Source organism: Notechis scutatus, chromosome 1 (assembly GCF_049901735.1).
Source record: "Notechis scutatus isolate UNSWTSFEM ecotype Mainland chromosome 1, rNotScu1.2, whole genome shotgun sequence".
Classification (NCBI taxonomy): domain Eukaryota; kingdom Metazoa; phylum Chordata; class Lepidosauria; order Squamata; family Elapidae; genus Notechis; species Notechis scutatus.
Window position 1 is genome coordinate 238008404 of NC_142009.1, and position 13321 is coordinate 238021724.

At 40.0% G+C, this 13321-nt stretch overlaps 1 protein-coding gene across 1 annotated transcript in view; it reads left to right on the forward strand.

The window, feature by feature from the left end:
• MUC2 (mucin 2, oligomeric mucus/gel-forming) overlaps window positions 1-13321 on the forward strand; it is a 66907-nt gene that overhangs the window by 38040 nt on the left and 15546 nt on the right. Inside the window, exons 26-34 of the mRNA XM_087949197.1 lie at window positions 177-197; window positions 2018-3603; window positions 3656-4184; window positions 4276-4496; window positions 7161-7341; window positions 9304-9551; window positions 11546-11729; window positions 12152-12344; window positions 13006-13184. Of these exons, the coding sequence (XP_087805323.1) occupies window positions 177-197; window positions 2018-3603; window positions 3656-4184; window positions 4276-4496; window positions 7161-7341; window positions 9304-9551; window positions 11546-11729; window positions 12152-12344; window positions 13006-13184 (3342 nt within the window). The remainder of the gene's footprint in view (window positions 1-176; window positions 198-2017; window positions 3604-3655; window positions 4185-4275; window positions 4497-7160; window positions 7342-9303; window positions 9552-11545; window positions 11730-12151; window positions 12345-13005; window positions 13185-13321) is intronic.

Sequence of the window (13321 nt, forward strand, 5' to 3'; positions counted from 1 at the left end):
AGATGAACCAACCAAGACTTACTATTCTTTTTTTCTCCATTTCAGTCCCTACTACAACAATTTCAACTACAAGTAAGTAATAAAAGGAATGTGGGAAAGGTCAAAAATTTAGCAGCATAAAGCACAATCCTTTCATTAAAAGGGATTCATGTATTATTCTTTTTTCCCCATTTCAGGCATTTCTACTACAGGTTCAAGTAAGTACAAAACATGTTTAATTCAAGGCATCTTTTTTGTTTTAAAGGAACAGGTCCAGAAATACTCAGATAACCATGCTGAGAATTTGTGAGGACTGTTAGCAAAAAGAATTAAAGGAAATAAACATCTGGTTTATTTTCCATTTTGAAGTCATGGAGATTTTAAGAAAGAAAATAATATTTATAAATATTTGTATTAGTATACAGATACTATATTGTACACCTTTGAACTAAATTAAAATGCTCCATGCTTACTATCTATGAAACTATCAGATTACCAAATTGGAGCAAAGTCTCTCTGTGTGTGTATCCGTGCAAGCATGCGAGCGAGTGAGGTGTGTGTGTGTGTGTGTGTGTGTGTGTGTGAGAGAGAGAGAGAGAGAGAGAGAGAGAGAGAGAGAGGGAGAGGGAGAGCGATATATATATATATATATATATATATATATATATATATATATATATATATATATATATATATATATATATATATATGTGCAGCTATCATGTTGATTTTTTTGGAGACCTCTCTCTGTGGATAACCCTGAAAGCAATTTAATGTTACAAATTGAGTAAATTGAAATCTAAGTTTGAGCAAGGTTTTATACTGCTGCTTGATTTACAGAAGACAGGCAATGCTATATAGAGCACTTATGGTGATTGTAGAATTAATGGTGGCTCTAGCATTAACAGACTGATCAAAGCTAATGCACAGATTGAACGTTGTTGATGCTACAAGATGAAAAAGAAAATGATCAGAGTTATTGTAGTTACCACAGTGCTAAGGGCTTATCAAGATAAATGCATTTAGTGAAAGAAAGTTATTCTATGTTCAAGAATGAATGCATTATTTAAGGAAAAACAATTTCTTTACTTTTATGATAGTGCAAGGCTAATACTGCTTCCATATCAGAAAATGTAAACACAGATTTAACTTTTATATAGCAACTTTTTCCCATTCTAATTGCTCTTGTACCATCAACATTTTAGCCTTCCTGCTATTCCATTTACACCAACACATCTACACTAAAGAATATAAAAGACTGTTACTCCACATAAACATTATACACTTTCCTTTCTACCTCCCTAAAACACTAAGGTTTTTTGCAGTGCTCATATAACGAAGCAACCAATTAGTTACCCTCGAAATAAACAAAAAACAATGGCTGTGAATTGGGAGGACAAGTATAATTTATTTTACGGAATGAGGGGTTTGAGAAATGGTACATGTAAATAGACTTAAATTAATTCCTGTCAGTTACATTATCTGTCATTTGGGTTGATATCCTACTAAAATTCTGGATATTCAGGTATTTTTGTGGGTTATTATCTTCACTGAAAGAGAATATAATAGACCAAAACTGGATTTGAATGTGAGAAATTTTTATTTAAAAAAAAAAAAACAGATTAGAGGAGCAGAACAGAAAAACAAGTGTGAACAATACAGTTCCATATCTGAGACAATTAATAATGCTAGGACTAATTAGGTTTGAGCTGCAGAAAACCAGGCAAGCATCAAGGGCAGCAAAGCATTGCCTCAATTTTTAAAGGTCAGGAGTTGTAGCTCTGAAGCAGGGCCTGGTAAGCAAGGTCCTTTTATGACTTGTGGACTTCAACTCCCAGAATTCCTGAGCCACCCTGTCCTAAAGGCTACACAAGCAAATAGGTTAATGAGCAAAGAAAGAAGTCCTGATCCAAATACAAGCACTCTGTTAATTCTAGCTTTTGTTATTTTATAACAGCATATCGTAGCCTTGAACTATTGTTTTAGTATTGTTCTTACAATAGGAATTCTTTCTGCTTCTGTCACGCTTTCCTTACAGCACCTTGTTTAACCCAAAAATGTCAGTGGTCTGGGTGGATTTCCGTGAGTGTCCCAGAAATTGGTCTTGATAAAGGTGACAATGAAACTTATGAAAACATCAAACTGCACAACATAAAGATCTGCGAGAAGCCAGAAAACATATCATGCCGAGCAAGGAAGTTTCCTGACTGGTCTTTTGAGGATTTGCAACAGAAAGTGACATGTGATGTTTCCATTGGGCTTATTTGCAAAAACAAAGACCAGATTCCTGGACCTGTAATGCCTGCACGAGTCTGTCTCGACTATGAAATCAACGTCTGCTGTCCGGTGGAGTGTTTTACTACCACTCCAACGCCTACTTCTACCACCCCCTCTACTACCGAAACTACAACTACCACAATTACCACCACTCCACCTACTCCCACTCCAACACCTACTTCTACCACCCCCTCTACTACCGAAAGCACGACTACCACAATTACTTCCACTCCACCTACTCCCACTCCCACACCTACTTCTACCACCCCCTCTACTACCGAAAGCATGACTACCGCAATTACTTCCACTCCACCTACTCCCACTCCCACACCTACTTCTACCACCCCCTCTACTACCGAAAGCACGACTACCGCAATTACTTCCACTCCACCTACTCCCACTCCCACACCTACTTCTACCACCCCCTCTACTACCGAAAGCACATCTACCGCAATTACTACCACTCCACCTACTCCCACTCCCACACCTACTTCTACCACCCCCTCTACTACTGAAAGCACTACTACCACCACTCCTACTCCCACTCCAACGCCTACTCCTACTACCACTACCGAAAGCACTACTACCAGAATTACCCCCACTCCATCTACTCCCACTCCAACACCTATTTCTACCACCCCCTCTACTACCGAAAGCACGACTACCACAATTACTACAACTCCACCTACTCCCACTCCCACACCTACTTCTACCACCCCCTCTACTAGTGAAAGCACGACTACCACAATTACTACCACTCCACCTACTCCCACTCCCACACCTATTTCTACCACCCCCTCTACTACCGAAAGCACGACTACCACAATTACTACCACTCCACCTACTCCCACTCCCACACCTACTTCTACCACCCCCTCTACTACTGAAAGCACTACTACCACAATTACCACCACTCCACCTACTCCCACTCCTACTTCTACCATCACTTCCACAAGTGAAAGCACTGCTACCACATTAACCACCACTCCATCTACTCCCACTCCAACGCCTACTCCTACTACCACTACCGAAAGCACGACTACCACAATTACTACCACTCCACCTACTCCCACTCCCACACCTACTTCTACCACCCCCTCTACTACTGAAAGCACTACTACCAGAATTACCCCCACTCCATCTACTCCCACTCCCACTCCTATTTCTACCACCCCCTCTACTACTGAAAGCACTACTACCACAATTACCACCACTCCACCTACTCCCACTCCTACTTCTACCATCACTTCCACAAGTGAAAGCACTGCTACCACATTAACCACCACTCCATCTACTCCCACTCCAACGCCTACTCCTACTACCACTACCGAAAGCACTACTACCAGAATTACCCCCACTCCATCTACTACCACCCACTCCTAACACCTATTTCTACCACCCCTCTACTACCGAAAGCACGACTACCACAATTACTACCACTCCACCTACTCCCATTCCTACTTCTACCATCACCTCCACAAGTGAAAGCACTACTACCACATTAACCACCACTCCATTTACTCCCACTCCATTTACTCCCACTCCTTCCACCCCCTCTACTACCGAAACCATTACAACTACAATTACTACCACTCCACCTACTCCCACTCCCACTCCTATTTCTACCACCCCCTCTACTACCGAAAACACTACTACCAGAATTACCCCCACTCCATCTACTCCAACTCCCACTCCTATTTCTACCACCCCCTCTACTACCGAAAGCACAACTACCATAATTACTACCACTCCACCTACTCCCACTCCAACACCTACTTCTACCACTCCCTCTACTACTGAAAGCACTACTACCACCACTCCATCTACTCCCACTCCAACGCCTACTCCTACTACCACTACCGAAAGCACTACTACCAGAATTACCCCCACTCCATCTACTCCAACTCCCACTCCTATTTCTACCACCCCTCTACTACCGAAAGCACAACTACCATAATTACTACAACTCCACCTACTCCCACTCCCACACCTACTTCTACCACCCCTTTACTAGTGAAAGCACGACTACCACAATTACTACCACTCCACCTACTCCCACTCCCACACCTATTTCTACCACCCCCTCTACTACTGAAAGCACTACTACCAGGATTACCCCCACTCCATCTACTCCCACTCCCACTCCTATTTCTACCACCCCTCTACGACTGAAAGCACTACTACCACAATTACCACCACTCCACCTACTCCCACTCCTACTTCTACCATCACTTCCACAAGTGAAAGCACTGCTACCACATTAACCACCACTCCATCTACTCCCACTCCAACGCCTACTCCTACTACCACTACCGAAAGCACTACTACCAGAATTACCCCCACTCCATCTACCCCCACTCCTACTCCTACTATCATTTCCACTACAGAAAGCAGTACTACCACAATTACCACAACTCCATCTACTCCCACTGCAACACCTATTTCTACCACCATCTCCATAAAAACTCCTACAAGTGCAACGGCAGGATCCAGTACAGTACCACCTTGTGAGCTAGGAGATCATAATGTTAGTAATTCTTATTTTATTTATTTACATATTTAAAATTATGCATTGAACTTGGAGTTTGTTTATGTCTGCCATGCTCAGATGTCATCTATGCTTGCTAAATATCTTTGGATGCATAAAATCCAGAATTTGTACAAAAGTTGTTGAAACAGAAAATTATCTCCAAAATGTGCCTCAGAAAATTATCTTTTCAAAATTTCTGGGCAAGTCAGAATTAATTTTGTACATGATTTTTTTATTTTTTTTACTGGTACTGGCTCATCTTCAAGTTTCAATAGAAATCTATTGTATATGGCAAGGGTCTTCAAACTCGGGAAGTTTAACACTTGTAGACTTCAACTCCCAGAATTCCTGAGCTAACATGACTGGAGGAGGAATTCTGGGAGGTGAAGTCCACAAGTCTTAAAGCTGTCAAGTTTGAAGACTCCTGGTTATGGCCTGGTCTTTTCAAGTGGGGCGAAATGTACAAAATTAATTATGATCATACAAACATAAACATGATGAGTCCATTTTATTGTATATTGGAAAAATGTAGCTAAAACTATGCTGGATGTCTCTGGAATTAGATTTCACTTAGATTATCAAGTTTTGGGCTTACTGGATGAGGATCTTGGATATTTTAGTCTAATACAGCTATAGGTTATTATTTTTTTAGTAGATTTATATCTATTTTATTTAGGAGGTGGGATATAGTGGGAGGTGGTTCAAGATGACATACCCAGTACTGTCTCCTGTTTTTTCTTCTCTCTGAGAGATTGTACTAAGATAATGCAACTGGTCCCAAATCATCCAGTGAATTTGGCCCAAAGGCACTTTTTCAAATGGCCACTGGACTTTGTTTTTTCTTGATGATGTTTCGCTTCCCATCCTAGAAGCTTCTTCAATTCTGACTGAATGATGGAGGATCGAAGGATGCATATTCCTTGTAATCATCTAGTTGTTGGTACTCTTCCTGAGAGTCATTGAGGCCACTTCGAGATTTATCTGTGCCCTCAGGGTCACCTGACTAATGTAAATGGGTATGGAACCTTCTCGGAATTGCTGAAAGGACTGTGTGGTAAACAGGAGATGGGGATGTCATATCTATCTCCCTCTTTTGTGAGGGAGCTGTTCAATCTTAATGTAGATGACTTATTTGACCCTTCTTTCAAACCATGCCCTTTCATGCCGGGTTTCTTCACTCCGAGCCCAGCATCTGATGTACATTCCTTCCCTCAGATAGGAGAGGGCCAAATTATTTTCCTTGGCTGATTCTTACATTAATCAAAATGGGGAAAATGCTTTTGTCATGTGAAATGATTTCAATTTCCTGTACCGTCTCTGTTTAAGCATAGTTAAATCTTATCTAATGTCACATGCAGAGCCATCATGTCTGGTATTGTATTACCAGAACACATTAAAACAAATTCAACATATTAATGCTAAGGTGACCAACTGTCCTCCTTTAGTAAATTCTGTCCTCTCCCGAAAAGTGTCCTCCTACATGTCCTCCTTTTTGATATTTGAAGACTAATCTGTAAATCTCTGTATTTGATTGATGCCGATCCAATCCATTGTGTGTTATGTGACGTATTTGTATTTGACATGACAATTCGTCAAGGCTCGGTACAGTGCGGCGAGACGCGATTATGAGATGCATGCGCTCCACACAGGAGAATTGTTTTGAGAGGCTGTGCACAAGAGTGCGCCATGTGCAAGAGTGCGCCACATGCAAGAGTGTGCCGTGCGCAAGTGGCTGTGTTTTTTTTTCTTCAATTTATTTGTGTCCTCCTTTTCATTGTAAAAAAGTTGGTGACTTTACTAATGCAGGGGTGTCAAACTCCATTTCATTGAGGGCTGCATCAGGGTTATGTTTGATCTTGGGGGGACGGGTGTGTGTGTGTGGCCATGTTGGCCATGGCCAGTTGGACATCACTTGTGTCGGGGGCGCCTGTGGTGGCCTGAGCACTCTGCCAGCAAAAATTGGCTCCTGAGCTCTGTTTTTGACTGCGACGGCATCCTGCAACCTCTGCCAGTGATAACAGAGCTCAGCAGAGCCGCATGCAGCCCTTGCGAGCTCTGATTTTGCTGGCAGAGGCACCGCAGGCCAGTCTTTTGATGTTTCCAGAGCGGCCCCATGGGCCAGATCTAAGCATCCTGTGGGCTGGATCCAGAAGTTGTGGGTGCTCCAACACTGGAGGTTTTAAAGAAGAGATTGGACACCCATTTGCCTGAAATGGTATAGGGTTTCCTGCTTGAGCAAAGGATTGGACTAGTAGATCTCCAAGACCCCTTCCAACTTTGTTTTTCAGTTAAATTAGTTCTTCTAATCCATTCATATATTGCATGTTTGGCCAGGATTATAAAGTGTGATATGTTTTTTTCTCTGTTGTCTCAGGTACAGCCAGGAGAAAGTGGGGGGATATGTAATTGCACCGAGTTAGTATGTGTTACGGGTAACATATGGGAGATGCACCCTGTCAAGTGTGACAAACCACCGAAGCCCACATGTGCCAATGGGCTTGCTCCTATAGAAGTATTGGATGAAAATGGATGCTGCCCGCATTGGGAATGTGACTGTGAGTACATTTATATAAACAATTTTGACGTTCTTTTGAAGCTCAAGAGAACTCCTCAAGCTATTGGACTGGTGTTGTACTGCACATACTGTACTACCTGAAAGAGCTGCTAATTTGTGTAAATTGAACTCAGAGCGAAGAGATTCAGGGATCAATTTCAGGAGATGGGATGAAAATATAAAGAAAGGCATTCTTTAAAAAAGAGCAAGAAAATGCATTGATCCATGTTCAAACAAGAAATCAACACCTATGCCTTTGACATTAAGAATGCTTCCTTATAGAAAATTAGCATGCAGAAACACTGGAGGGCTGAAATATTTGGTAGACAATTAAAATGAAGGAAACTAAATACTATATTAATAAGAAAGCCAGTTTGCATAGTGCGTAAGGCACTAGGCAGAAGACTAGGAGTTCTAGTTCTGTCTGTGGCACAAAACCAGCTGAGTAACTTTGGGCCTGTGATGACCCAGGGTGGGATATAAAACAAACACAGTCACAGAAAACAGGTGAAGCCCCTTTTATTCCTTCACTTTGCTTCCAAGCTCTGAATATTCTTGATGGAAGACAAAAAACTCCCACACAAACAGGTACAAGAAGAAGGAAAAAAGCAACACAAACCAGGCAAGATAAGGGCTGGAGGACGTCCACAGATAACACACACTGGGAAAGATGCCAAACTCAGAGAGGAACCATAAACTAGAGATATTTCCACGCTTTGTTTCCAGCGTTCACCCGTACGCATGTCCATACTCTTATTCAGTTGTCACAGCTGCAGCCCATGAAGAGGATCAAGGCTCTCTCCTCCCGAGTACACCACGTCTTTCCCTTATCCTCTCCTCCCTGCGTGCCCTACGATGGAGAAGGGATGGGCCCGGGTCCTCCTCTGACTGCTCTGCCGGCCTCTGCCCTTCCCCAGCCTCCTCCACAACCCCTGGAGCCACACTTCCACTCCCTGTCAGGCTGTTCCTCCTCTCCCTCAGAGTCAGGCTCCACCAGGGGTATGACAGGGCCATTCATTCTCTTTCAGCCCTAGGGAAAAGGCAATGGCAAATCACTTCCAAAAACTTACCAAGAAAACTTCAGGAACTTGTCCAGGCAATCACTCAGAATCAGCACTGACTCAAAAGCACTCCGAAATAAATAGTTAAAATAATTGAAAAAAAACAAAAAACACCTAATGATATTTTCAGATACCATTTCAAGCATGCTATTGCCGCTGGGAGGAACTTTTCACGTCATAGATGGAACAGATACAATTCACATATAAAGTATCTAATTAATGAAAAAGTGCTAATTAGCATAATTTTTCTCCCGGATGGGAGAAAAATGTACATTACTAATTGTATATATTGGCACTTCTGAATAAAACAAATGTCTTTTAAAGAACAGATGCAGATAAATTTATTCTTTTGAAAGAGCACATGCAGATAGGTAAATAAATAAATAAACTTAACCTCATAAAACCTTACATTAGACAATCTAAGCCAATTCAAATAAATAAAAATACCCTTCCCCCATCATATTCTTATTATCTGGCAATTGCTTAAAATACTGAGCAAAATCAAAATTAAAAAGTGAAAGGAAGGAAAGAACAGTTTCCAGTGTGCTTTTCCCATTGAAATGCTTCTGTCCCTCCTCCGGGATAATTCTGTACTTGAGAAGCAATGTGAGAATTTCTCTTTCTTTTGGAGAAATTTCAAAGAATCGTCCACTCAATGGACAATTTGTCATTTCAAAGAATTTACTATTTCAAAGAATTTTTCAGACAATTTCAATATTCCATTTGTGCTCATCTCTGTAAATGAGAATGACAATATTTTATTCCAATCACAGGTTTCTTGACAATTTTTGCTAGATTGTCTAAACTAATTTATTCTCAAAATCCATTAGGACCCCTTGCTATTTCTTTTAGTTATTTATAGGAGTTCCCATCAAATAATCAACTCTATTATCTTTCTGAAGGCTATTGCACTGGCTGGGGAGACCCACATTACATGACATTTGATGGACTCTACTACAGTTACCAAGGTAATTGTACCTATGTCCTAATGGAAGAGATTGATCAAACCATCCACAACTTTGGAGTGTACATCGATAACTACCACTGTGATCCAGCGCAATCTGTCTCTTGCACCCGTACTCTCACTGTGAAACATGAGTCCCAGGAAGTGCGCCTCAAAACGGTCAAACTGGTTCCTTTGAAAGTAGAGGTATGTGTGAAATGACTTACATTTCAGTACAAAATTGTAAATAACAGTTATGACTAGCAAATCTTTACTTACCCAGGTTCAGCTGATAATTTACTCTACCAACCCTGCATATGGTCAGTAGCAGACGGTCTCTGGGACGCATAATCACATAGAGTATATTATAGTACTTCTCACTGTTACTTCACAACAACCCTTTCAATTGATAATTTACAGATCATTCATATTAATGTTCCAATATCTCCAATTTTCACCTCAGCTGAAAAAAAACCACTCCAAAAAAACCTTATCTTTGAGGGTATATATATATATGGTGGTTCAAAACAGCCACATTTTTCTCATTCTTCAAGAACTGCTTCCCTTTGGCTTTTCTCTCCTATCTCTTTCAGGTAACTCTGTAACTTTTACTTGTTCCTTTCACTAAATCCTTCCTAGATAGACAATATCTACCAGGTGGCTTCATGGATTTCACTACAATAGAATTTTGAAATGTACTTTCATTTAAAGCAGAGAGTGGAGGGCTGTGGAAAGGAGAAAAGAAAACTTCCAAAATGTTTAATGTGTAGCAAAGAACCTATGCAATGTCCTTCTTCAACTTAAAAAAATGGCTTCAAAACTTAATAAATAAGCAAAATGGATTAGCAGCTCCTAAGCAAATACCATCAATTATCCCATTCCGAAATAATAGCCATCAGGCACATTTGAGAAAACCTTTTTGTTAACCTTTGGACCTGATCATAAGGTTTGCACTGTCTTGAAATTTAAACCAGCCCCAAGGATTGAATGACTTGCGCAGGCAAGTATGACTCATTGAGAAGTTGCAATTCCCAGGGTATTCAAACCAAGTTTTAATAGTACGTAAGTCCATTGTTTATCTCCTTGGCGAACACACTATCTGTACTTTCTTTATGTTTGGCAACTTTAACTGTTTATGGGAAAGTACCTGATGCCCAGTTACAATGCTCAGTGCAACATAAACTTAACAGTTGTAGTTTGCTGGCAATATTCTATTGGCTTTCTTTCTATAACGATTTATTTCCCAGGTAAAATAAGTTCTGCTCTCCTCCATTTTTACAAATAAAGAAAACTTATGGCTCCCCTATTCCTAGAAAGAGTAGCCCAAACTTGTGGAGTTCGGCCTCAAATTAGCCATGGCCTATTTTTTTCCACAAACCAGATTTTAAGCCTTGACCCAATATTACTCATGTCATATGGCGTGGATGTCAAACTTGATCACGTCATGTGTTGCATCACAACATATTGTGACATTTTTTTTTGTCTTTGCAGAGCCAGGGTGGGTGTGGGCTGCAAGTGGCACATCTGGCCTGTGAGCCGCCAGCTTCACACCCCTGTCATATGGGATCAATTGGCCTAATGTTAGCTATGGTCCTTGGTACCATTTTAAGTTGCTGGGTATTATCTCAGTGGGCCTTGTACAGAGGCACATCTGGCTATAAGGAGATTCTGCTTGCAGCACATTTATACTTGACATAATCATTGATTGTGACTAGCTAGCATTTCTTTGTAATAAAATGCTCATATCACAGTGTTACAGAGGAAAAATACTGCATATCCCAGCTATTACATCTAGTGCCCGTCCTCCAAAATCATTTGCAATCCGATCTAAGATCTTTACTCAAACTGTGATATGAATTTGATAGCATTGTTGAAATAATAATTGAACCTGATGAGAACCACTAGTCTTCCTCAGGGTGGAACAACAAATGTTGCAAGTATATTTTTATTTTGTGCATTCAGTCAACTATCAAGTAGTTAATAGGCTCAGTTATATTATGGGATCCCCAGGTTTGTTGACAAAAGCATGTTTTGAGGTTCTTCCAGTCTGTCTCTGTCTGTCTGTCTGCCTGCCTGCCTGCCAGCCTGCCTATATATAAAATTTTCTTAGGTATATCATAATTAAAAGATATGTTGGGGGGACTATTTCATTGTAACCATGGTTCCTATTTAATTATATTTTCTGGCTTCTTGAACATTAGGTGACTGTAAATCATGTGGCAGTGGCTTTACCTTATGAAAAATATAGCATGAAGGTTTACAAGGCTGGTATAAACCATGTGGTGGAACTACATAGATTGAAGATTAATGTAACATACAATGGCATGGCCTTCACAATCCGAATGCCCTATAGCAATTTTGCCAACAATACCCAGGGACAATGTGGTAAGAATGACTATACTTACGTTTGTAAAATGAACATTGTAAAGTAGATGATTGAAAAGCTATCTGCAACGTACAAGGTAGACATTCTGACATAACATCCAACAGGCCAATTCTAACGTATATAAATTATGTAATAATAATTTTGCATGTCACTGATTTTTTTCCAACACTGAGGATTGTTGACATATGATATAAAAAGCAAGCATGCATAGGGAAAGTACAAATCTTTTGGTATCAGCTATGTGTCTTTGTATGGTTTCCCCCTTCTTTTTAGTCTTTGTATTATTATTGTCAGTGTAAAGGTTATTGCCAATTTTTTACATATTACTGTTATTACAAATTTACTGTAGGTAGCAAATTATTCTTCATCAAATAATATGATGTATGAATTTTTGAGTGGTTCCTTTGTCACTTCAATTTAGGAAAATGCAACAACAATATCCATGATGACTGTATGTTACGGAATGGGACTGTTATACCTTCTTGTGAAATAATGGCAGATGACTGGATTATTTATGATCCAGAAAAGCCACATTGTGAACATATGCCCCCACCTCCACCTCCACCTCCTTTCCCCTGCAAACCATCTCCATTGTGTGAGCTTCTAAAAGGAAAGTAAGTAGTCTGTACATTACTTTCACATTTGATTTTTTTCCTGATTTTAAACTATGCCATACACTTATGATCTGATTTTTCTCCAGTAGCCTGCACTACTATCTATCTATCTATCTATCTATCTATCTATCTATCTATCTATCTATCTATCTATCTATCTATCTATCTATCTATCTATCTATCATTAATAACCTTCCAATTTGATCTAGTAACATTGCTCTCATCACACCCTCATCTCATTCATGAAATGGTCTTGTCATTATCTGTCCTGAAATAAAATTAAAAAAATCTGCCTTAAATTGACACCGTCCAACCATAATGTCATGGTGTGGAACATCTAGAGCTTTTTGTCAGCCATACAATGGTCAGCTGACCTGTTATGGGTATCAGTAGAGGTTCATTTGGGAAGTGTTGGATCAGCAGGGTGATACAGAAAATTCTAACTCTTTGCTACATTCTAAGTTGCCCAGAATTTTACAACTCAAACTGGATAGTTTTTAAATCTGTCCATAAAAGCTTACATTATTTTCCCTGCTAGCTTAGTAGAATGTTCATTGTCTTTATTTAAGGTGTCTGAAAGATGATCATTTACCTTAAAGAAATGCTCCTATACCATCAATGATCTCATACTTATTATATATATATATATATATTTATCCAGTATATTTCAGAAGTGTCATCGCCTTGTTGACTTTAAAAGCTACTATGATGCCTGCGTGTTTGATAGCTGCAGAATGCCCAACCAATTCATGGAATGTGCAAGTCTTCAAATTTATGCAGCAACCTGTGCAGATCAGGGGGTTTGCATTGACTGGAGAGGACATACCCAGAAAGCATGCCGTAAGTCTCCATTTCTAAAATTTGTCTGGAACTGAACAAAGAACTACAGGACATGCCTTTCCAAACAACCTGTCTCCCACTTTAGTGGGAGAACATCAGTGAAATTGTGTACAGTAATTTGAAACATCTTACTTTAT